This window comes from Fragaria vesca, linkage group LG3, assembly GCF_000184155.1.
Source record: "Fragaria vesca subsp. vesca linkage group LG3, FraVesHawaii_1.0, whole genome shotgun sequence".
NCBI lineage: Eukaryota > Viridiplantae > Streptophyta > Magnoliopsida > Rosales > Rosaceae > Fragaria > Fragaria vesca.
Window position 1 is genome coordinate 4,918,845 of NC_020493.1, and position 25,261 is coordinate 4,944,105.

General features: G+C 38.7%; 5 protein-coding genes across 5 annotated transcripts in view; 3 read left to right on the forward strand and 2 right to left on the reverse strand.

The window, feature by feature from the left end:
- Positions 1-1,885: 1,885 nt before the first annotated feature.
- On the forward strand, positions 1,886-4,096 carry LOC101311950. The gene is made up of 2 exons (XM_004295400.1): positions 1,886-3,086; positions 3,216-4,096. The coding sequence occupies exons 1-2, from the start codon at positions 1,886-1,888 to the stop codon at positions 4,094-4,096; spliced, it is 2,082 nt and encodes a 693-aa protein (XP_004295448.1).
- A 2,420-nt stretch (positions 4,097-6,516) lies between these two features.
- LOC101312237 (glucan endo-1,3-beta-glucosidase-like) lies at positions 6,517-7,002 on the reverse strand. The gene has a single exon (XM_004295401.1). It carries the CDS (start codon positions 7,000-7,002, stop codon positions 6,517-6,519), a length of 486 nt encoding a protein of 161 aa, XP_004295449.1.
- Positions 6,679-10,070, reverse strand: LOC101299747 (F-box/LRR-repeat protein 4-like). Its single transcript, XM_004293662.1, has 2 exons — positions 8,649-10,070; positions 6,679-7,271 (listed from the first exon to the last, which is right to left on the reverse strand). Exons 1-2 carry the CDS (start codon positions 9,845-9,847, stop codon positions 7,217-7,219), a joined length of 1,254 nt encoding a protein of 417 aa, XP_004293710.1. The 5' UTR covers positions 9,848-10,070; the 3' UTR covers positions 6,679-7,216.
- A 3,324-nt stretch (positions 10,071-13,394) lies between these two features.
- On the forward strand, positions 13,395-17,395 carry LOC101300321 (MADS-box transcription factor 6-like). Its single transcript, XM_004293664.1, has 8 exons — positions 13,395-13,579; positions 14,748-14,820; positions 15,375-15,436; positions 15,550-15,649; positions 15,985-16,026; positions 16,620-16,661; positions 16,774-16,952; positions 17,040-17,395. The coding sequence occupies exons 1-7, from the start codon at positions 13,395-13,397 to the stop codon at positions 16,945-16,947; spliced, it is 678 nt and encodes a 225-aa protein (XP_004293712.1). The 3' UTR covers positions 16,948-16,952; positions 17,040-17,395.
- Positions 17,396-23,686: 6,291 nt separating this feature from the next.
- The window catches only part of LOC101312525 (reticuline oxidase-like protein-like), a 5,002-nt gene continuing 3,427 nt past the window's right edge, over positions 23,687-25,261 (forward strand). Inside the window, exon 1 of the mRNA XM_004295402.1 lies at positions 23,687-25,256. Coding sequence (XP_004295450.1) covers positions 23,727-25,256 — 1,530 coding nt within the window. The 5' untranslated portion in view covers positions 23,687-23,726. The remainder of the gene's footprint in view (positions 25,257-25,261) is intronic.

The following is a 25,261-nucleotide window of genomic DNA, read 5'->3' on the forward strand; positions in this document are numbered from 1 at the left end:
TGTTTAGATTGTGGTAAAGTTGGTTAAGCTAAACTTGGACCATCATGGCCTCTCTTTCTTTTTTCAAGCCTAGTCATTGCCTTGCAACTTATAACAGCTGCAGAGCTCCTAGTCTCACTTGCAGTTGATATTCTTGCCTTTCCACACAAAATTGCATCTTCATAGTTTCAAAGTTCTACAAGATGTCTCCAAGAGACCTCAACCAGCTAGCTCCCAAAACAACTTCACAACCAGTCACAGGAAAAATATAGAAATCCCCAGAAAAATCAAAACCTTGCAGGTTAAGGTGGGAATGAACCTCACCTTTAGTCCGCATTTTTACACCACTCGCCAACATGACATTTAAGGGAGCAAAATGATGAATAAGATACTTAGTACCTTTCAGCAGGGTTGGATAGATGAAGTTATGAGTAGCCCCAGAGTCAATAAGCACATGAACCGCCTTAGTTCCAAATTTGCCCTTCAACTGCATTGTTTGACAATTGGAATTTTCATATCTCATAGCTTGTAATCTGATTAAGGGCTCATCAATATCAGTGATTGGAGGATTGGAATGGACAGTTGGTTGAGCAGCTGCTGTAGCCGTTCCATCAAAATGTTCTAAAAGCTCAAGAGAGATGCATCCATCGAAGCTTGAAACGAAGCTTTCAAAGGCCTCTAATTGAGCATTTGTTTCCTCCCGATGAGACTGCAGCTCCGTTTCAATATGAATGAGCTCTTCAGAAACAATAGGAGCATCTGAAGACGATGACTTCACAACTGTCTTCAGTTTGGCCATGATCGACCAAGCTCTGGATACCACTTGTTAGGATTAGAGACCTAACGAGAGAGAAAAGAGATAAGAGAAGAAGAGAATTGGGGAAGAAGAAAACTAAATTGCATTCATAATCGATAGCCACCGATTGAGATAAATCCTTACATATAACCACCTTATCCTAGCTACCACGTGCCACACATGTAGCTAATTAGGGTAATTAAACTAACTCAACTTAATTAAACAAAATAACTGATTAACATAACAAGATAGTCAAGGTCAGACTTATTTCATATCAGAATTAGTGTCTCTTTCTACTCGTGTAACCTAAGGAGTTTGGCGGTAGAAACACTCACCACATGTTTCGGAAACCTCAAACGCCCCCACCATCCACCCATATCAGTTTGACCACTTTGTTCATCAAAAAAGCCCCAATTTTTACATTAACCAAACATCAAAACTCACTTCAATCACACAACCAAAATCAAAATACACGATCTTGGTGATCAAAAACAAAATAGGTATTTAACAAATTCTGAAAACAAACACGAAATGTGGAAAAGTTTGAAGCTTTGGTTGGTTTTTGCATACGTGAAGAACTGAGACAAGTGAAAGAGAAATGGGCAGCTCAGAATGAATAAAAATGTTTGATTGGGAAATCAAAATTGAAAATGTGGGATGTATTAGGGCTTGGAGACTTGGAGCGGGGCAGAGCTTGTGGTCCTCGGCGGCGGGGGTTACAGGTTTGTAGTGACAAGCTTGACGGCGGCAACTGGGCCGAGAGAGCTGAGCTGGTTTAGCCTGATTGGAGACATCCAAATCATATTTCCCTTTTTTTTTCTCTTTTTTTTTTAGCAAAGATGAGTTGGAAATAAAGTGAAACGTGTCTCTATTTGAATGTTGCACAAGACACGTGTTACGTTTGTCTCATATCAATAAATAAGATCCACCAACACTCTCTCACTCTCTCACTTGTCTCAGTAAAAGCAGACCCAACGTGTTGCCATTAATTCCCACCTAAAACCCCAAAATCAAAATCAGAAGCAGAACAGGGTTGAGAGAACCAAACCTTCCATGACCTTCCAATCCCAAACAAGAAGAAGAATCTTGTGAAATCTCTAAAACCCAGTAATGAAGCAAGATGGCCATCCCCGAAACCCCCAAGCTGCTCAAATCCTCACACAAACCCTGAACCCAATTCCCTTCGTCCCCGCCAAATCTCTGCACATGCAGCCCCATCAGGAGGACCTCCTCAAGCGCCTAGGCCTCTGGGACTTTCTCCACATCCACTTCGATCCCTGTTTCCGGACTGATCTCATCGCCGAACTCGTCGCTAACTACAGCCCTCAGGCCCGGTGTAGCTTCGTGGCTGACGTCAGGGTCAGTGTCAGCCGTGCTGATTTGGGGCGTGCATTGAAGCTTCCGGTGAAAAAGCAGAACAAGAATGTGGCTAGGGAGGAGTCGAAGGAGTCGATAGGTTTGGTTGAGGATTTGGTAGGGAATTGGGTGCTGTTGGGAGAGGATGAGATGTGGGAGATGCCCGAGGTGATGGAGTGGTATAAGGATATCGTGGAAGGGCAGTTTGGGAATGTGGATTGGGCGGGTTTGATTTGGTGCATGGTGGAGAAGGAGTTGCTTAAGGGTGAGCAATTGGGGGATTGTTACTATGCGTCGCTGTTGCAGTTGTTGATCAAGTCTCAGTGTGAGGGTTTGTTTTCGGTTGAGGAACAAGGGGCGGCTGAGGTGGAGGAAGAGAGTGGTAAAATGGATGATTTTCAGGGAGGCAGATTGGAGGAGCATGGTATTGGATTGTGTCTTGATGTTGAGCATTTTGAGGGAGAAGATGTGGAGAAAGTTGATGTTGAGGGAGAAGATGTGGAGAAAGTTGATGTTGAGGGAGAAAATGTGGAGAAATATAACATTGAGCTAGAAAATGTGGAGGAGAAAGTTGATAGTGAGCAGGAAACTGTGGAGGAGAAAGTTGATATTGAGCTAGAAAATGTGGAGGAGAAAGTTGATTTTGAGCAAGGAAATGTTGAGAAATTTAATATTGAGCAAGAAACTATGGAGGACCTTGATGTTGAGCTTGAAAATGTGGACAGTGTTGATATTGAGCTAGAAAATGTGGAGAAAGTTGATGTTGACCAAGAAAATGGAGAGAAAGTTACAGGTGTAAAGGTGCTAGTTGATCTTGGGGATGAATATATAATGGATACTGAAGAATATAAGGAGGAAAAGCCTAACCATTGGCTTTCAGCTGGGAAGGAAAATTTTAGGGAACCTTGTTTGCGGCGGTGTAATCTTGATCGGGTCAGGGATTTAGGTTGTGGAAGTGAGAGAAAAAATTATATGAAGTTGGGAGAAGAAGAAGATGATGACTATGAAGAAGAGAAAGAAGATGATCGAGAGGGAGGTATTGACCTTCCGTTGAAGGGTTTTTCTTTGGAGGGTTTGTCTTCAGGAAGACTTATGCATGTAACGGAAGGGGGTAATATCCCTCCAAGCTCTGGTATGCCACTGCATGATCATTTGGCCACAGATTTTCCTTCGTCAAGGTGGGACTTAATGCTTCCTGGAAGGTCCTCACTTTCAGGTAATGGTCACAAGAGAGAGTTTAGCCAGGAAAATGATAATTCTCATCATGGTCTCAATAGTAATAAGAGGCTGAGGACTGATGACCCTTGGCATAGTAAGATGCCGGGTGACTTTGACATGTGTATGGAGCATGTACAGCAGTGGATGGAAAAAACGAAGGATATACAACAGTGGATGGGGAAAGCTCGGATGATGTATGTGGCAAAAGAACAGGAGTATGAAGATGCTAAGATGAACCCGCAGCTTTTACTGGTAGAGTTGCAGAAAAAGGATGAGTTAATTGAGCACTTGCACAAGGCCAGGACCGCAGAGCAGCAGAAGAGACATACTGAGAAGCATAGGTTTGAGTATGAGGTTCATTTGATGCAAAATCTCTTGAATGGCTATAGGCAGGCCATAAAGGCAACACAAAAGGCATTTGCTGAATATAGAGCACACACTTTACAGGCTGATGAGCCACTCGATAGGGATGTTCATGGTTCTGGGGGTCTTGTTTTAAGTGCTGGAGAACTCAAAAAGCTTCGCTTAAAGCAAGAAGAAGAAGAGAGGATGAAGCATCTGGCAATTGAAACAAAAATTAAGGGCTTTGAAGCTGGGTGGATTAGCAAATTTGAAGGACACCACAAGAGTGTTGAAATAGTGAGTAATAGGTTGTTGGATGTGGAGAAGGGAGTGAAACTTCTTAATGAACAGCTTACAGAAAGGAGGCTTGCAGAAACAGCAGAACCTACACCAAATGAATCATGAGATGCTCGGTGAGTAATCAATTTGTTATTAAAGTTCATACGTAAAGCAAGTGCAGCTTTTTTTAGTGTTGAAGATGCTATTGTGCTATGATACAGTGTCAATCCTACTTTTATCTGTGACAATATGATGCTGATAGCTTTAATCTTGTTATTCACCATTGTTACTTGAGTTGATCACCTAGTAGATTATGGGGTTTATGGCTGTAGCAGCCTTGTCCCTTGACCCATTGATGCTGTTGTATCCCTATTTGACATTGAACATTTGTATACAATCATGTCCACCATGTAAAGAGTTTATCAGGAATTAGAGTGCGGCATCATTATCATAATGGTGTCTATAGTTGCTGCCAATTTTGTGCTCTGAAATTTAGGAGTAATTGGTCCAGTAGCTTACAGAGCAACTCCCAAGTAGAAGGAAAACTTTTACCCATGGAATTTTCAGTATATTATTAGTGTTTTAGCTGCTTCAACTGTATAAGCTACCTTCTGCTAATAGTAGTATACATGGTGCCCTGTTTTCAAAGTATTTCTACGCAGTTTATGTGCTTCCATGTGTGTAATCCATTCTTCTTGTGTTCCTTGAAAGAGAATCTGTTTGATGTAAAATCATTGTTTGATTCGGCTGCTGGAATTTTGAGTAAACTATTTCTACCCAGTGTATGTCCTTCCATGTGTGTAACCTATTCTTCTTGTGTTCCTTGAAAGAGAATTCTGTTTGATGTAAAATCATTGTTTCTTTTACCTGCTGGAATTTTGTTTGAAGATTTTGAGTAAACTGTTAGATAATTTTGATTTATGCAACTGGTATTAGATTTTAATCACTTTGTTGTTTGATGCAGGTTGGGGAGTGTTCAGTTCTACAAATTTAATTTAGAGGCATGTAAATCAGGAAAAGTCAACTTCTTTGGCACTAACTTTTGTTTGACTGGTAGCGGGCTTTATATTACAGGTCATCTGTTTTGGGGATTTTCGGATTCCTAATGCGCGAGGAACAAGTTGTTTGCCTCCATTTAATTATTGTAATTTATATGCTAATGAATCTTGGAAGATCTGTAGTTTATGTTCTGCTACTTCGTTCTCCTGTTGCATTCAGTTGTTGGTCATTATTCTACTACTAGCTGAATCTCCTGTAGTTTATATTTTATGATCCCATATGCCTGAGACTGCTTTTGGTCAGCCTTCATGCTCAAGTATCTATAGTGTTTAGATACTCTTGTCACTTGTCAGTCTGTTGTTTTCTGTTTTTTGGATAATGTTTGCTTCCTATAGACCTTAAATCTTTTTTTTTTTTTTAACAATTTAAAGAAAAGGTGATGGCCTTTATGCATATTTTGGAATGGAGTATGTTATTACTCATAGCTGGATCTTTTAGTGCTGTTGCACTTCTTGAAGTGAGAGTAAGATTGGGGGCAACCAGATCCACCAGTTCCTAAAATCGTAGTTAGAGCCCTTTTCAGCAATGGTAGCCCTCACCATCGCTTGCTGAACAAGTCTCGGTAAGTTTTGAATCTCTCCAGTTTGAACATGACGGCAGTCGGTACTTTTTCTTGTTTATGATTGATGATGTTTATTTGATGCTTTGCTATATTATCTTCTTTTTTCTTTTTATTATTGTTTTTGAATTTTTAGTATTGTCATGACTGAAGTTTGGGATTGTTCCTGCAAGTGTGGCTGCCAGTTTGAGTTTGTCTGGTATAAATGTGGATTCTTTTAGTTCATTATGATATTGAAGTTCTAATCTTTGTTTGTTAGTTGAATTGACATGTTTACTTTATTTCTTATTATAATGATCATATAGATTATGTAGTAATACAGTGCCATTTTGGTTAAGTTGAATCTGCTTTTTTGAAATATAGCCTCTGAGATCTCATTTTTGTGTTTTAAATGCAAAAAAATTGTACAAAACCTGCTGTTGCATTTATTTTTATAAAAGAGGGACACCTTGATCTGTTTAAAGTCTCCACAATTTCATTGCTTTGGTACTCTTTTTGTTTTTTTTATTTTTTGTTTTTTTTTATTATAGCTTTGGTACTCTTATGATAAAGTTGACATGTAATAAAAGATGCAAAGTAATCATGGACTCGTGAAGGGCATGATAGCAGAGTGGAGACTTGATGTTATGAAAGAATCTGGATAAGAGGTAACCCTTTCAAAAGTTCTGGTGTCCACGAGTTTGCTATTGAGTAGATATCAGGTTCCATTAACCTTTGAGCATATAGAGCTGGAGATGTGTAATTTGAGAGCAGTCTGTTATCATTTTAAGTTTCTTTCTTTCTTTATCATATAGAAGTTTGTAACAAAGGAAACAAAAACATAGGAACCTCACCATTTTTATGATGAGGTTATAAAATGAGGTTATGTATCCTTATCGTATTGTATTCGTATCACAAGTATACATGGGCGCAAGGCACTCTTATTCAACTAAAACATATTTGTAGCATCACTACCTTCAGATGGCCAACCACTCTTGGATACAACTATCGCCGTATTGGGTGCACCTGCTTTTTCAAGAACAGAGTAATGAGTATCCAAGATAGCATTAAAGATGTTCGGGTACCCATTGCCATCCTGTACCACTACCCCTGGTGAAGTGAACAAGGCATATTCTAGTTTTATGTTAGCAGGGTCACCAATATAGGCGTAGGGGTGTATATTGACACGAAGTAGTGCTCCATTGTTGCCCAGAAAGGTGATTATTAGGGTAATAAATGAATTCGCAGCATTGCTGAATGCCCCATTTGAAGAAGGGAAACTAGGGCCCAAAAGAGTTGTATCTATTGCTGTTGACACTTTGATTTGGCCTTGTAGATAAGCGGCTGTTACGGTATTCTGAATATTCTGTACGACAGGAAGAAGATATTGGGAGGGCTTCTGCAGCATCAGGGTGTACTTCATTTCCAACGGCATTGTATTTGAACTTGACATCAGCCGAGTAGGGTTGCACATTTTTCTGGACTCAATCTGTAGCTGCTGCAGTATCGCGCTTGCAGGTTGTTGTTGAGGATGGTGACCATGAGTTCTATGTTGGAACTTCTAAGGGCTTCCAAAGGTTGCTTGGTCTGGCTCGTAAATCTTCATCCTTACAATTCCATTGCTTTTGTACAAATCTACGACTTCTGTGTCAGAAGGTAAATTGTTGCCATTTCGTCCATAGCAGACACCCGCAGATTGTGCACCTGAAACAAGCATGCAACAAAATTGAAGGGGAGCAGATTGCTCGAGCTCCGACAAAATTCGGGCGAACTCCGGGAAGCAGACATACACTTTTTTCTTTGTACAGCATACCATATAGTGGAACATAAATACTAAATGAACCACAAATTGCTATTTGATTTGGTAACATGGTTAAAGAGATCACAATGACTACATGCAAACTCAAGTCTGATTGCTACCCATATTGACTTCTACCTAGTTATCAGAAATGCTCACTTTCGTATAACAGAAATGCTCAAGTGACTCACGTTGAATAACAGAAATAACAAGATATAACAATTGGTGTCCATAACTTCTTTCTCATGCTGTAAGTTGAAGCAAAAAGGCACAATAAGCAATTAAGCAGCAGGAAACTGCAGCTCAACAAAATAAAACCCATGGGAATACTTTCCCGGCAGCTTAATGATACCTGCTCGCATGCATCATATACAACTTACTGGTACCTATTCACTTCCAACCAGCTAAATGGTACCTATTCACTTCTCATATACTAAAGTGATCTTTGCATCGACATCTGCTCAGAATTCAGTGGACATCTTATGTATCACTGTTCTAGAAGGACTCCTTCCTTTACTACCTGTACTAATATTCATAGAGAACCACATTTTACAAAAATAGAGTAGCCCTAGAATTCAAAGTCTATAAAAAAACTACTGTTCTGCGGAATAAAGCTCAAAGAACATAAGACTAATAAGAGGCAAGGAGAGAGGAAGGTCCATGAATACAGGTGATGGATTTGAAGAAAGAGGCAGGTGAAATCCAGATGAAAGGGAAAAGAAAAAGACAAACTAATGTAGTGAAGTCCATGATATGGAGAAGCATACTACGATTTCTCTCCTTCAGGACATATCTCTATGTTCGAAAGATACAATCATAAAACTAAAACAATGACAAAACTATACATCTCCAAAAACAAGTCCTTCAGATATGTTAAGCTGCATTGGCAACCCTCCCAAAACAAATAATATAACTTCTACATAAGAAAACAATGGGAATTCCCTCAATCAACAACTGGGTAATACTAATTTCATAGACTATCAACAAAACAATTCCAGCCCTTTATGGAAGGGATACAGAAAATGAAAAAATATAGAGTAAATGATAAGTTTGAAAACATCAAACATTTACCAAGCAGCCATGTTAATATAATAACAAACACTCACCCAGTAGCAACAGCTTTCAAATATATGATACACATAGAAGATGTTCCATTACACACAGAAACAAACAGAAAGATCATTCCTTGACATCATCCAATGGAATCAAAGAGTATGACCACCGACAAAGCACATTTGAAATTCCACTACACAAAATAATCACTAAACAGAGGGACACTTTACCACACAGTGGGCATGAAATGGGGATGGGGATTACAAAAGGAATCAAACTTGACCACCCTTCTAGAGCTGTTCCCATGCATCAATCCGAAAATACCAGTTAATGACTTGTCTAACACCAGAGACTCCAATGAGGGGCATCCAAGCACTATTTCCACATCAGACTGATCTAAGTTGCCGAAATCATACAATGCAAGGTACTTCAAGCATTTATGTCTTGAAAATGCGTGAATGCTAGCTCCGGCTACAGGTTCATTTATCCCTATACGATGCCCTATATGATCCAAAACAAGTACTTCCAAGTTGCGGCAATTCTCAGCAAGAGCAACAACTGTAGTGTCAGACAACTTCCAAATTTCACTCAATTTCAATACCGTGAGGGTTTGAATTGCAGATATTGCCACACCTCCAATATCAGTGACTTGGTTCAAGTACGTCAATTCCAGGTTCTCTAAGCTACGCATTTTAACCAAAAGCTGGATCCCAGTATCGGTGATTCCACGGGAATGGCTAAGGATCAATTTTTTGAGGGTTTTAGAGGTAGACCCATTTGCCAGGAATCCCAATCCCACATCAGTAACATTTCGACAGCGTGTTAACTCCAAAATGCTTATGGAAGATGACCCAATTGCTCTAAATGCATGATCAGAGATTAGATAAATGTCCTTCAAATGCAAAGACTTCAAGTTATGCCCTGATTGAAAAAGCGCATCAACTCCAGCATTCCCTACCACTTGGTTCCCCCAAAACATAAGCGACGACAATTTGGGACACCCAATTCCCAAAGCTCGCAGACCTTTCGTCCCCAAATGACCATCACCTTGGACCTGTCTAGTGTCATAAAGGCTCGCCATGAAGGTCTCGAGTTTGGGACATGTTTTGGCTATGAATTCGAGTCGGGGGTCGGTGGGTGGATAATACCATGATTTTTTGTTCTGCCTTTTTCTTTTTTTGGTAAGCTCCCGTGTTGTTCTGAAATCGACCAAGTTGGGGAATTTAGTCAGTAGATCCAGTGGGAACATGTGTCCGCGAATCCGAAGAGATGTTCGGGTTAGACGTTCCACTCTTAACCATTGCTTGCACACCTCCGAGAATGATTTTCTATCTTCTTTCCGGTCGACCTTGTTAAGGATTTCGGCAAGTAAATCGTCGTTCAACATGGAATTAATATACCCTGATCTCCTTTTGGCATCTATAGCCATTTTTTTCTTCTTTGAAACCAACGAAAGAATTAACCCAACTGGGGGAACTATAATGAACAGGTTGGGAAATAAACCTGATGTTTAGGGATGAACGGGTTCAGCTACTCATCATCATCGAGCACCTTGATAACAATGCAGATCGGCCCGCCCATGGTTGCCGCCGAAAGTTGCTCTGGTAAGATGCTGCGAAGAGAAACAAAGAAGAAGTGTGCGGCCTGGGAATAGGGTTTTTTCAATATACACGAGAGAGGATTAATACGGTGGTGCAGCTGCATAGTAGGCAAACCCACTCTGAATCGGACACCTAACATTTAAATGCAATTGTGGCTAGGGAGGTCTAAATGAATGGGCTTTTTTTGAAGGCCTTGTTTGGCAAAAGTAGCTCGTTCTATTTTCCTTAAGAAGGGAAAGTAAAAGGAACCGAAACTTTTCAAAGCTTTTCATGTAACACAACAAAAAGTCATCGAAAAAGTTATTAAATGATGATGATTAATATAAAAATATATATTGTGTTGTGAGTTATAAATACAAGGAAATAAAGGATGAAAATGGTTCATATGTATTTTAGAAGGAACTATTTTCCTCTTTATTTTCTCTTCAATCAAGAAACTGTTTCATTTTCTTTTACCTTTATTGATGCTTACTTTCTCCATACCAAACAAGACCGAAGAGAACGTTGTTGGTTTCACCTCCATCAGAGGCAGTCTCTAGGGTGAGTGAGGCCCACGTACAACCACTTGCGGTGCATGTCCAAACCCTTGTCAATCGTGTTCTTGTCAGTTTCCATCTTAGCTTCTGAGCACGTGTTCACATCAGTTTCGTCCATGTCTAATGTTGTCTCTAGCACCTTAGGTTGGTGTCACCATGGTTCAAGCTAACCTACCCTTGTCTCGTCCAAGGATCTGGTCGTTTATGGGCTTGCTTTAATTGTAGGGCGCGATGGCGTGTGATGATGTTGTTGCGGTGGTGTCGAGTTCTCGGTTTGTCCTGGTATTAGTTGCGCTTGATTAAGGTTCGAGGTTGTCCTTGTCCTCTTCGACTTGGTGTTGCCCGATGCATTGGGTCATGTTGGCTTCTATCTTTTCCTTTATGTTGCATGTCGATCCCTCTATCGGTGCACGACACCGACAATGATGAGGCGACAACTCAGCGTGTGCAAGATTGGTTGTGGCTTTCCTTTTGGGCTTATATGTCATAAGGGCTAGCTTTATCATTAGGTTGGATTGTAGCTTGAGTTGGCCTTTGCATCTTTTCTTGTCGAACTAGGCCCTATTTAATGCTTTGTTGATTATGTGATGTGTGGTAACGAGGTCTCATGGGCTCCGGCATGTTTATCGATTTGCCCCAGCTAACTTGATTTTCCTGACCGTGCATGTGTTGATTGTTCACATGAACATTATGGTATGGTGCTTTTGGAATCACTTATGCACTCTAATTCATAAGCTTATATTTTTAGACTTGTATTTATGCGTCTTTTCTTTTCTAGTGTGCAATCAGATTTCGAATTTAAGAGCTTGTGTATCGCGTTCTTTGAAATTATCTGGTCCGGAGTAGTCAGATTGTTCTTGATTCTAAAACATATGTAGTCTACATACTAATTAATAAAGTATTCTTGATTAAAAAAAAAAAATCCTAAGACATGTACTACAACAACTTATACTTTTCTGAATTAAAATGACTTGAGCACACTTGGGCCTCATTTGATATTTCGGTAAGGGCAGGAATCGAGTCCATCACAACTTGAGATACATTACAGCAGTATCTGATCGAGTGAAAGTTTTGCATAAGATGGAAGTTTGAAGAAGACAGTTGATGACCTGGCGACCTTATCATACAAATATGCAATCATTTAAACTGGCACTCCACATACAGGTCGTTACCTACAAAATCCCGAAACTAGATAAGTTGGGGATAACCTTACATAATAAGTCATCATTCTGGGGAGGTAAACAAAGTGCCCAATCAATTAACTAATTATTTTGATAGAGACCTGCGTAATAAAGTAGCAGGAAATATATGTATTCAAGTTTTTGCAGAAACCCAAGCGAGGTGAAGCAAAGAAGACGATCACGGCTTTAAGTTTTTGTTTTTGTTTTTCCTTCCTTTGAAAGTCTAATAAAACGTAACCACACTCTGTATATTGTAGACTACAATAGGAATGCTTAATTTGGAAGAAAAAGGTGGAAAATAGGTTGCAACTGAGGATATATACTCTTCACAAGTTCACATTGAGAACCCAGTATAGTTGACAATGTTCAAACCCGGCCCTTACAAATTTTTGGGCAACATTTGTCTACAATGGCAGCTTCACCACACCACTGAACCTAGCTAGCTCAACCTCATATTCAGTGCTCATATTGAACATCATGTATATACGCGGGTTTGTCGTTCAGACCATATGGTATGACATACCTATTGCAAATGTGTCTAATTGTATAATTGTATGACACATTGGGGCTTTGAAGAGATAAATAGTCATTACATGGTTATTTAGTTGCTTTTTCAATCAATAATAACCACACATTTTGTAATATATGTTATACCATACCATATAGTATACTAAAATTTTCCGTATATATGTTTCATGTAAAAACATGTGTCTATTTAGCTCAAGTGCTCAATGTACCTCAGAGCATCATCTATGGGCATTGACGTCAATGTTCCGTACAAAGGTGGCGTGGGTTTTGGAGCGTCTATTAGAAACCTAAACACATTTACGTGTCTTAAAGTCTTTAAAATTATTAGGCACTTTGATAATCATAGCTCTAGAGCACCATAATTAAGTGCATTGATGATATGTTAGCTCAAGTGCTCAACGTACCTCAGAGCATCATCTATGGGCATTGACGTCAATGTTCCGTACAAAGGTGGCGTGGGTTTTGGAGCGTCTATTAGAAACCTAAACACCGTTTACGTGTCTTAAAGTCTTTAAAATTATTAGACATTTTGATAATCATAGCTCTAAAGCACCATAATTAAGTGCATTGACGATATGTACTTATCTTTTGAAACAAGTTTAGAGTTTATAGGCTCAAATAAGTGATCGAAATTGTCTAAATGTAGTGAAACTACTTTTCCATTATATGAACCCTGTAATTTGTCATTCTGGCATGCATTTCGGCGCATACTAAAATGCCTTTAAAGAACAAAATTTGGTTCTTAAGAAAAGAAACGAAACACAAAGCGATCCAGTGCAGTCAATCACCTTGGAGCCCGGATACGTGTCGAGACCCTACTCGCGTGCTCCTCAATTTAGACACTCAAACTTTCTCATTGAACAGCAGACGGTACGAAACATGTTCCCTTGCCCTGCTCGAGTCACATCTGATTCTGTTTCCTTCAGCAAACAACCCCACTCTCGTCACTGTTCAAGCTTAAAGATTGGAGGGTGGCCATCCCCGGTGTACTCCGGCCGACACGTGCCCCTATTATGGGGGCCACGAACACAGGGACACCACCACAAAATTCTACGGTGAATCCAAGTTGATGAATAAGTAGTGTGTGGGAAGTGAGAGCTCAAGAGACTGAGAAAGAGAGATCAGAAAGCATGGGGAGGGGGAAAGTGGTGATGAAGAGAATCGAGAACAAGATAAACCGGCAAGTTACGTTTACGAAACGACGGCTGGGTTTGTTCAAGAAAGCTCAGGAGCTCTCTGTGCTCTGTGATGCCCAAGTTGCCCTTATCGTCTCCTCCAGCCGCGGCAAGCTCTTCGACTTTGCCAGCACCAACGAGTATATATATCTTCGTCTTCTTTTTTAGACTTTAATAGATTTTCTGGGTTGTTCTTTCTTCCTTTGGCTATTGCCTGTTGGTGGGTGTACGACTGAAGGTTCATCCTTACGTAGCTTTCTAGGGTTTTTCTTATTAATTTTGGGGTTTCATATATTAGCTTACTATTTTTGAAATTAAGGATATTAGCTCAATTTTATGTTGTCGTTCTAGAATTAGATAAGGGTACGTTTCTGTTTCTCTTTGGTACCTAGCCATCTGCTAGCCTTGGTTTGTATGACTTCTGGGTTTGTGACCTCTCCCTCTCTATCTCTCTCATTTACCATCATTTTATGACAGAAAAGTACAGCTGGTTTAGTGGGATTCACCTCCTCCTTTTATTTTATCATATTGTATCTTTTTATTTTGTCATATTATAGTAGTGACCTTATGGGTCTTCCTCAATTTCGGTTTTCATAGTTTTGTTTCGTTGTTATTTTGTTATAAGAGATTTTGGTCTAATCCCCCTCTCTTGATTGTTTTTTTTTCTTTTTTAATACATAAGAGTGTTAGGGGGTCATTCCTTTCTCACTCATCTTTCAGCCAAAAAAAAAATAGAAACCTACACACACAAAAGGATTTTATCAAGGGAGAAATGAATCACAAGCTCTTGCCATTAATCATCTATGTCCAGTTTTCTGTTTCTGTATGCTTGTAGACTGCTGTTACATTACTTACATATTTCCTTTATTAAATCTGAGTTAAATCACGAGCAGTGCTGTACATGAATCTGAGTTCAATATCTGAGATATGTCATAGACTTCCTTAGTTCCTTATTACTATAAACAAGATCAATCAAAACGACGAGTGGTAAATTAAGGTCAAGGAGTGAATTTAATGTATATAGATCAAAGAAGTTGATTGCAATATATGTACTTAATTAGTTTTCTCTACTCTAATTCTGTATAAAGACTTCAACAGTACAACTCGGTGAACTCGCACGGTTAGATATCGATGATATGACAAACTAAATATATATAGTGGGAGCATGGAATGCATCTTGTGTATATGTATATATATTATGCAATCCTCCGGTTCCCATTCTCTTCTCTCACTCTAATCTCTCTATTTATCAACTTTTATGTGTCAACAACACGAATTAAGATTGACTGGCTGTCATCCTTTTGCTAGTGTAAACGAAATCCTCAACCGCTACCAATGCTGCTATTCCTCACAAGACAATGCTGCTGAGAGTGAAACACAGGTTGTTGAATATCTCTCTCAAATCCAATGCAATTGTGGAGACTTGTTAATACCTATATTTATATATACATATATAGGTCTATTTTCTGAGTTTTTGTAGTTACATCTACTTGTTTCATCTAGGCTATTCAAATTAATTTGTACAGTATGTATAGTAACTTGGACCCTCCATATTGATATTTAGTTTTTCACAATTGAGTGAGGTCTAGAGAGGTATATATACCGGCCAGTGCATCAATCTTCCACAGCTAAATCATGAAAGGAATGATGATGGAGCAGGATGATGCAGCAAAATTCGTGAGAATATATATTATCGATGATAATCATGAAAGAAATGATGATGGAGCAGGTTAATTATTGAGTGTGCTGAAAATGATCGAATTGAATGGCTTCAATCCCCTAGCTAGTAACTAATACATCGTTGATAATCAGTTGAGCTTTGATTGCTAACCACTTGAAATATGTGCCAGATATAGCTGCAAATTTTGCTATATATGCTTTAATTCATTTGTATTCCAGTATGTTGTTATAAAACATTTCATTGCTCTATTGCAGAACTCATATCAAGAGGTCTCAAGATTGAAAGTCAGATATGAATCTCTTCAGAGTTGGCAAAGGTGTGTATGAAAACCATGCATATATCTATGTTTCGACTTGGGAATTAATTCATCATGCAGAGTTATATAGCTCTTTTGGCATACTAGATAATTCTTGAGTTGTGCATTTTTAGGCATTTTCTTGGAGAAGATCTTGATAAACTTCGTCTGAAAGAATTGGCACGTCTCGAGAAACAGCTTGACAGAACTCTTTCACGAGCTAGACAAAGAAAGGTATAACAATACTATAGCATGCATGTATTTGTATGTGTACTTTATGTATGTGTGTGTAAAGTGTTGTTAGTCGTCTGACATGTTATGTTTGCTAGAAATGTCTTGCAAATTTACATTATATAATTGTTTTCGAGTCTGTTTGGTCAGCTAAAATGGAGTGAAGGGTTATTAGTACTAGCTGTGATCAGTGCATTGAATTGATCAAGACCTAGGTTAGTACAGGGGAGTTGGAGGAAACTTGGCTTTTCAATTCCCTTCTTTTACTAAGGTCGTGTAGAGTTAAAAGTTTACAGAAGATATGTGATCAGCGGTCCTTTTCTGGTTTATATATGCAGACGCAGATGATGTTAGATCAATTAGAAGCACTACGCAGAAAGGTACGTAAATGCAAGATAATATTCATACCATATTGTCAATAAATTTAATCAACAGGGCATGTCTTGCTCAGACTTGTTATACTTCTATATATGTATGTATTGGTGTGAGACATTCCATCGATCTAAAGTTTCCATATATGATTGAGCTTCGTACGAACAAAATTACCATAGCTTAGTTCTAATAAGAAAAACAAACATTGATTCTCCAGCTAGCAGCTTAGTACATACAAAAACATTCTTGCGTGCTAGTTTTCCAAATCAAATTTACTATTCTATTCTTTCTTCTTCTTTTTTCTCTATTTTTTTTTTCGAAATTTTTCCAAATATAGCTTTGTGCATATAGTTCTTCACTCATGCTGGAAGTGCAATAAAACATTTTGCATCAGAGGTTTGAAAACAGGAAAATAGTTTATATCTCCATATTTGATTTTTATTTTTAATATTTTCATGTTTTTTGGTAAGTGCAGAACTGGTGAAGAGTTCCACTACACCGGCATGAAAGAAGGGGCTAATTAGAAATGGAATTATACATATAGATCCTTCATTTTCTAATTTGACCACATTTAATAATGTTAGTTTTTATAAAATGACAGGAGAGTGATCTTGAAGAGATCAATAAGCAGCTCAAATCTGAGGTACTTCTGGTATATGAAATCTGTGTGTGTGTCTATGTGTGCGTCATTGAGCATGTGTGATAATATAGCTTCTGGTATATGAAAATTTTTGGTTGTTTATGATATTTTTCAGCTTGAAGAAAGGGAAAAACATGATGACAATACTGATGAGGAGGATGATGATGAAGCATTAATTCATGATCGTCCGGGAGGAGAGCCTACTGTAGCTGCTGGAGCTTCTCAGAAGAACATTTCTACTAAAACGCCCTCTGCAAATGCTAATCAAGAGCCTACATTATGCTTATGAAGCTGGTAAAGATCCTCCTTTTTTGAATTTGGAACTTCTCACCTTGATTAACACTAACCCTAGATATTTATTCCATTTTGAAACATGAACAGTTCGGGTGTGATTCTGCAGCTGCAACCAATTAGGGCTGTGGCAATATGGCATCCCTGAAATTATATCATGTATTATATCCTCGAGCAATGCATGTAGGTATGTAATGTTATCAATAAGGGCTTCCTGGCGTTTTAATTAGAGTTGGATCAAATCAATTTATAAGGGATCAAGACACTGTACTTATTAATTTGTAAACTAGCTAGTCCGGACCGGAAAAAATAAAATCTGTACACTAGAAACAGTATGTTATTGGATTTCATCATATGGCTGTCATGACCTGGCTAGGTTAGCTAGGTGCGACTTGGGTCATTCCAGTTTGTCTCAGTTCATAGCATTCTGGTCAAGAACTTAATTAGTTATAGTGTAAAGAAAGCCAAAACGTGAGGATATGTTCTATATATATGGTCTATCTTGCATTTTATCTATACCTAAATTTTATTCGAATGAATGAGATGGAGTTATAAAATAGCTTTTCCAAAAAATTGTTCCCACTTTGAGCAATGTTTTCAAAAGATGGAGTAGGCAAAAGTTGTCTGTCTCAAAGTTTCGTATATAATAAAAACCCATCTCATTCGAACCCAATGGTACGCATGGTGCCACGAAGATTGTGCACCGAAATTTACATCCACGAACGAATATAATTCCTCCATTCAGAATTTGATTAATGATCCTCTAACGTTAGTAGGTTTCTCTTAGATCTCTGTCCATTTTGATAGAAAAAAATATAAAATAATTCAGAAATTCGATACGAGCAGTTAGTGTATATGCATGATTCAGACTGCAACACACACCTTGCTTCAGCATAGTGATCATTGTCATGGCAATATTAATGAGGAATATGGTCTTGAATGTTCTATTTTGACGTTTAAATATGATCGATCTTCTTTTCAAAGTATAAGGTCACCTATTATATAGTTATGATCGAGGGTTTGTGACTTTGTGTGACACCAGAATTTTCATCTCGGCTCTAACCTCTTAGGTAATTTTCATTATCAATTGGATCATATCGGCCCTAACCTATTAGGTTTAGGCATCATCTTCTTAGGTCTAGAAAAGAAGATTAGAAAGAGGAATTCCTTCATTTGAGTATGAACGTATACAAGGTCAAACATTTTGTTTTTAATTTTATGAGTACTATGAACTACGAAGGTCATCACTATATACCAGTTGAAAAGGAGTACTACGTAACCAGTAAACACATTTCTTAATTATCTGATAGAGTGAAAGTTTTGCATAAGTTGGAACTTTGAAGAAGACAGATCGAGTTGATGACTGTGTTGAGATATATATCTCACATCGGGAAAAATAGGACATTGCTTGTGGTTTATAAGGGTTTGGGACTTCATCCATTGTCAATTGGTTTTGGATGTGAACCCCAGACTACCCACGTCCACGTGTGAAGCCCAAATGCCACACGAATTCCACGTCACCCCAAATGTTGTCCACGTGTTAGGCTTGAAGATTCGCCACACGTGCGGGGGCGACGATAAAGTAGTATGGGGTTCACATCCAAAACCAATTGACAATGAATGAAGTGACCCAAACCCTTATAAACCACATGCAATGTCTTATTTTTTCCGACGTGGGATATATATCTCAACAGACTGGGTGACCTTATCAAACATTCAAACATGCAAATATGCAATCATTTAAAATGGCCGGCACTCCACCGGTCGTTACCTATAAAATCCCAAAACTAGATAAATTGGTGATAACCTTACCTAATATAAGACTATAAGTCATCATTCTGGGGAGGTAAACAAAGTGCCCAATTAAGTAAGGAATCAATTAACTAATTATTTTGATAGAGACCTGCGTAATAAAGTAGCCGGAAATATGTATTCGAGTTTTTTCAGAAACCCATTTGAGGAAGCAAAGAATAAGACGATCACTGCTTTTTGTTTTCGTTTTTTTGTTTTTCCTTCCTTTTATTCTGAAAGTCTAAAACGTAACCAAATTGCATGCTTGAAAAGCTGTATATTGTAGACCACGTACAATAGGAATTATTTGGAAGAAAAAGGTATAACTAAAAATAGGTTGCAACTGAGGATACCCCCCTTGATCCTTCACACTGAGAAGTGAGAACCCAGTACAGTTGATAATGTTCAAACCCCTACATATTGTTGGGCAACATCTATGCATGATCTATTCATTGTTTGTCTACAATGGCAGCTTCACCACACCACTGAACCTAGCTCAGCGTCATCGAGCATCATGTATATATGCTTCATGCAAAAACATGTGCATATTTAGCTCAAGGTACCTCAGATACCTTACCCCCCCCCCCCCCCCCCCCCCCCCAACCCGAAAATATATACCATCTGCAATCAAATGATACTCCATTCCATCATTTAAGAAATGGAAACGGATTCTCTGGTGAACTTGTTTGTGCTTGTTTCACTGTTCCGGCCGCGATCATGGTGTGAAAAATCAAAGGGGTTCATATACATTAGATCACAGACACATGCTAGCTAGGTCATTACGGAAATCAAAGAAAAGGAGTTTCAATCATATGGATTATATAGGTTGTATGTACTTGTAAAGGAAGCAAATCCAGAATCCTTTGGTGTTTTCCTTCTAGACATGCACATGTCAAAATTATATAATCCACGGGGACCAAACTAAGTTTTTGAACGTACAATTGATTCAGTTGCATATCTTAGACAATTCTAATCAGTCTTTTCCTTTAGTTCATTGGTAAAAGAGTCAAAATTATATTGAGATGTTGCTGCAGATAAGTTGTACAGCTCAATTTGGCCAAAGAAAGAAAGATTAGTAAACCATATATATGAAGATACATTAATGATCGATGTTTTGGAAATTAGTGCAAAAATCACATCAAGTCGGATATATACAGAGAGATTTGATGTTTGCCTACATATAGTTGATACGGTCCATTCTGCCCAACATCTGAAGTATACTCTAATTTTTTGTATGATATTCATTCGTACCGTAGATTATTAACAATAAGACTTTCTTTATTTTAATTTGTAATTGTCAACTTCTAGAAATTGAGGCATACATTGCTTCAAATTCGTTTTACATGTAATATATTTGCAGTCTTGCAGATGTATCTAGCTAAAAGCTCCGGACAGTAACTCATTCTATAGTAATGTATATGTATTAGCTACAGGCTCTTGATCATTATATTGCTTTCAAATCCGGGCACTAGCTTTTTAAAACTGTGTAGTAGTACTACCTGTTAGTATAAAACTGATTGCTTGACTGTTCACTGGTTCGATGAGATGGAATTATTGGTTATTAGTTTAGAATAACAAGAGATTTTATTCTGATATAATCTGTTGAAACTCTTACGGATTGACTTGGCCACCCTCACCAAGATTATTTTTAATTTGTTTGTGTAATGAGAATGACTTTCCCATTAAAAAGGGTTCTTCAATTCCTTATCTATAATATTCATCATCATCTTTTTTGGCTTTATATTTTGATTATTTCTTCTGGGTGGAGTTCAGATTTTTGACTATTATTGAAGCTCTTTGATTGCTGCGTTGCTTCCCAGAATCCCAGAGCAGCAAATTAAGAAGATATATGTGAATGAACAGGATAATTAGTATAATGCCGGCTGGTATCTATTGATTGAGCAAAGTAATGGAAATCAACGAGCTATGGTATACATAACTGACGTGATCAGCTGCGTCGTTGGACTCTGACTAGCTTTGCCTGTTATAATTAGGAGACTTTCTAATATTAATTTGAAGATTGATTTTGACTAATTAACAAGGTTCTAAAAAACGTTAGACGCTAGTCGGGCGGACAGTGCCCAAAAGATTAATCGGAGATTAAACGGGGATTAATCGGGGATTAATCGGATTTGTATTTTTGTATTTATTTTATTTTTAATAATAAATAATTATATGAATATAATTAAAATATGTATTATAATGTCTAAAAATAATGAAAAAAACAACATATAACGCTGAAAATAATGAAAATACATAGCATATAGTCCTTAAAAATGTACTAACAACAATGTTCTTAGAAAAATAAGAAATACAATTCAACATTTCAACAATAATGTCATTGAAGCAAGTAAGGAACGCAATTAAACAACAATATCTTTAAGAAAATCCCAAAAATAAAAAACGACAATTCACCAACTAGGCAACAATGTCCAAATACAATTCAAATAATTAAAAATACATTCTTGTAAGCCTACTCCTCATATTCTTCTTCTCCACATCCTTCAAGTACTTCTTCGGTATTTGAGTCAAACCCAAAATCCATAATTTATTCTTCCTCTTCATTTGAATCCATGGTTTTCACTTAAAAAAATAAAAAATAAAAAAATAAAAAATAAAGTTTTTTGGCCGCCCAGCCGCCTAGGTGCCAGCCTAGCCGCCTAGGCGCCCGCCCAACCGCCTAGCCGCCCGCCCAGCCGCCCAGCTAGCCGCCTAGGTGCCCGCCCAGGCGGCCAAAAAACGGCTGGCCGCCTACACTCGCCGATTTGCCTAAAATCGGGACGGCAACCCTTCTCCAGGCGCCCAGACGGCGCCTAGGCGGCCGCCCATGCCGTTTTTTAGAACCTTGCTAATTAATAATTAAGGAATGTGGTGTAACCCCAACTCATTGGTCCCGGCCTCCTTGGCATATATTAGGGTTAGGGGTTAGGGGTTAGACATCTATACAGGCAGCCAAAATCATGAGAGGGTTGAGAGGGTAATAATGCAATTGATAGGTCTGAAAATTGCCAACTATATATGTCCGATTAGTTAGAGTTTTATTGTGATATATAGATGTCTCATTAATAGATCCAAATAGCCTTCTTAGTTCTTAGAGCAAGTCCACCCTAGCTCTGGGTATTCGTTGGGAAGGCTTGGGTTATGGGCGAGACCTGGGTGGCCACGTGACAGTGATTTTGGGCTGCAGTTTTCACCCACGATTTCTGTTTCTGGGTCGTCACGTGGCAATGACTGTTTATTGAATTTTATATTAGATATTTTGAATGTGAATAATGATTTTATATATTAATAAAATTATGATTAAATAAACAAACTTGCGACTTGAGAATCATTTCCCACAAATTATCCATTACGGTAAAAGAAATAGAGGAATTGTGAGATGGTAGAGATATGAAAAATGTTTTCTATAGAACTAGGAATTTTTTGTTGTGTGAGATGTAAATTAAATGGTGATATATATAGGAATTTTTATTATTCTTTTAAGTGGGTAACTCAGTTACCATTGAGATTTTTATAAAAAGAATTCATTTTGAACCGTTGGAAACATAACGATAATTAACTTAAGTGTATGATTGTTCACCGTTGATCTGCTTCTTTAATCACAATGAACTGTCCAGATCAAATGACCATTGAATTTGAAATGAAAATCAACGCCAGCTGTTGACGCGTGGCCCAGGTGAAGAAAGCTGCGTCGCTAGGCGACAAAAATGCGCTTGGCTGATTCGTTCGTAGCCTTTACGCGCTTGGCTACTCGCGTAATCCAACCCACTTGCACGTGCTTCACATGGCTGACGTCTATAGGGCTCCGCGTTTTGGGCTGAGCTGGAGATGAAGGCCCGGGTCTTCAGAAATGGAAGCCTAGGTCATAGGTCTGACCTAGGTGAAGATCCAATGAGGGCCTGGGTTAAAAAAAAGTTTGTGGATGGATTTGATTTTTTTTTGTTGGGTCTTCATTTGAGGTGGCTGAAGGCCTGGATCAGGTTTTTAGGTAAAAGTGGACTTGCTCTTAGAAAGCTTAATTATATCCACGGTTTGATAATCGAATATCCACAATATGCTGTATATAGTAACATTTACCACCAATTTCTATTGTACGTTAGTTATATGACAAACAGATTTTGATTTGACCTCTCTTAAATTTCTTAAATTTCTCTCGTTGGATTCTTGTCCTGTGATGTCCCCCCTCATGCCAACTTAGTTAATTTTCTAGCAACCTCCTATGGAGACGATGAATGATCATCTTCGATTACACCGATCTCTCCATGATCTATAATTTCTTATGACCCTTGGCCCCTGTGTCTTGGATTAGAGACGTCGTTTTCGTTTTTCCCTTGTAATTGCTGCTCTTTAATTTGAGCCAACTGTAAGTCACTATATCTACATTCACATATCCAATGCTCAAGGTTGAAAGGTCACAAGCACCATGGCTAGTCTGGTACTGAGTACGAACATTAATGGTCCATGCCATGGCCAGACTACAGATCGATATCGTACGTTTAATGTAGGGATGACAGTGATCAAGAGGGACGGGGTTGAGGATAAGGATCACAATACCATCCAACCATTCTCATTACAGGGTCATTCTTCACCTGCCGCCCCAATCCACAATAAGAATAATGTGTTTATTGCTTAATTAGTTTTCAGTAATTATAAGATTGTAATAATGTGTTCATAATTTAGTAATATGTTTAATGTACATTTCTCGTTATATGATCAGGTCTAAGAGCACACAATAAAAAACAAAAAAAAGGTTGAAACCGCACGTATCTCTATTATTTCCTTGCTTTGAATTTTCTGCAAGTCAAAATTAATCAGAGGTGATTTGCATAATCTTCTAATCCAAAATTAATTCTTTAGACTTTAGAGAATTAACTTTGTCTCGGTCAAACGCATATCCCCTATATATTCCCACCCATACACACAACAAAAACCCAAACCAATCATAAAGTTTCCAGATAATTAAACAAATTATCAAACGTGCTAGAAATGGCTATTCGAAGGCTTTCGCAGCTCTTGCTACCTATTCTTCTTGTTCTATCCGTTTCTTGCATTGCCTCAGCTTCATCCTCAGCCCCTGACAACTTTGTTTCATGTCTTCTAAGCCATTCGCTCCCTTCTCACCCAATCGGTCCAGCTATTTACACTCCCAACAATGCTTCATACTCCTCCGTTTTGGAATCCTACATCCGAAACCTCCGATTCAACGAATCATACACCCGAAAACCTTACCTTATCATCACTGCGTTGCATGTATCTCATGTCCAACAAGCCATCCTTTGTGCTCAGAAGCACAACTTACAGATGAAAATTAGAAGCGGAGGCCACGATTACGAGGGTGTGTCGTATGTGGCTGAAGTCCCATTCTTCATCCTCGACCTCTTTAACCTCCGAACCATCAATGTAGACATCAAAACGGAGACTGCATGGGTCCAGGCCGGTGCTACTCTAGGCGAAGTTTACTACAGAATTTACGAGAAAAGCAAAGTTCATGGATTTCCGGCCGGTGTTTGCCCCACAGTCGGTGTTGGAGGACACTTCAGTGGCGGTGGATATGGTAACATGATGAGAAAGTACGGCTTGTCAGTTGACAACATAGTCGATGCACAAATAGTTGATGTGCATGGAAGACTTCTTGATCGAAAATCTATGGGAGAAGACCTCTTTTGGGCCATCACCGGAGGCGGAGGAGCCAGCTTTGGAGTGGTTATCGCGTACAAGATCAACCTTGTACCCGTCCCAGAAACCGTGACTGTTTTCAGGTTTATAAGAACCTTGGAACAGAACGCAACGGACATTGTGTACCGTTGGCAATATGTCGCACATAAGCTTGACAATGACTTGTTCATCAGGCTTACCATGGATGTTGTCAATGTAACTGGCTCCCAAACTGGAGAAAAGACACTAAGAGCTACATTCAACGCCTTGTTTCTTGGAGACTCCGCGAGACTACTGTCGGTGATGAACAAGAGTTTCCCTGAGATGGGTTTGAAGCAATCTGATTGCCAAGAAATGAGTTGGGTTGAATCGACCCTTTTCTGGACAAGCTTCCCAAATGGGACAGCTCCGGAGGCTTTGCTTTCTAGAGTTCCTCAAGTACTTACCCACTTAAAGAGGAAATCGGACTACGTCAAGCAGCCAATTCCGAAAGCTGGTTTGAAGTGGATTATTCAGAAAATGATCGAGTTGCAGACGCCCATGTTGACTTTCAATCCTTACGGCGGAAGAATGGCTGAGATTGCAGCATCTGCAAAGCCTTTTCCACATAGAGCTGGGAATCTCTGGAAGGTTCAGTATGCAACAAACTGGGACGCTTCTGGGTCCGAAGCTGCGGAGAAATATATCGATTTGACGAGGAAGTTGTTCGAGTACATGACTCCTTTCGTTTCCAAGAACCCGAGAGAGGCGTTCTTCAACTATAAAGATCTTGACATTGGGATCAACAACAATGACAAGGGAAGCTACTTTGAGGGAAGAGTTTATGGTGTCAAATATTTCAAGGAAAATTTCGATAAGTTGGTGCT

Bases quoted from the DNA above. Each gene is read 5' to 3' on its own strand.
- LOC101311950 (XM_004295400.1), top strand. From the start codon at position 1,886: ATGAAGCAAGATGGCCATCCCCGAAACCCCCAAGCTGCTCAAATCCTC. The intron at 3,087-3,215 runs GTGAGAGAAAAA...GTTTGTCTTCAG, and splicing joins CAGGGATTTAGGTTGTGGAA to GAAGACTTATGCATGTAACG.
- LOC101312237 (XM_004295401.1), bottom strand. From the start codon at position 7,002: ATGCCGTTGGAAATGAAGTACACCCTGATGCTGCAGAAGCCCTCCCAA.
- LOC101299747 (XM_004293662.1), bottom strand. From the start codon at position 9,847: ATGGCTATAGATGCCAAAAGGAGATCAGGGTATATTAATTCCATGTTG. The intron at 7,272-8,648 runs GTAAAGTGTCCC...TGCTTGTTTCAG, and splicing joins CATTTCATGCCCACTGTGTG to GTGCACAATCTGCGGGTGTC.
- LOC101300321 (XM_004293664.1), top strand. From the start codon at position 13,395: ATGGGGAGGGGGAAAGTGGTGATGAAGAGAATCGAGAACAAGATAAAC. The intron at 13,580-14,747 runs GTATATATATCT...TCCTTTTGCTAG, and splicing joins GACTTTGCCAGCACCAACGA to TGTAAACGAAATCCTCAACC. The intron at 15,650-15,984 runs GTATAACAATAC...TTATATATGCAG, and splicing joins CACGAGCTAGACAAAGAAAG to ACGCAGATGATGTTAGATCA.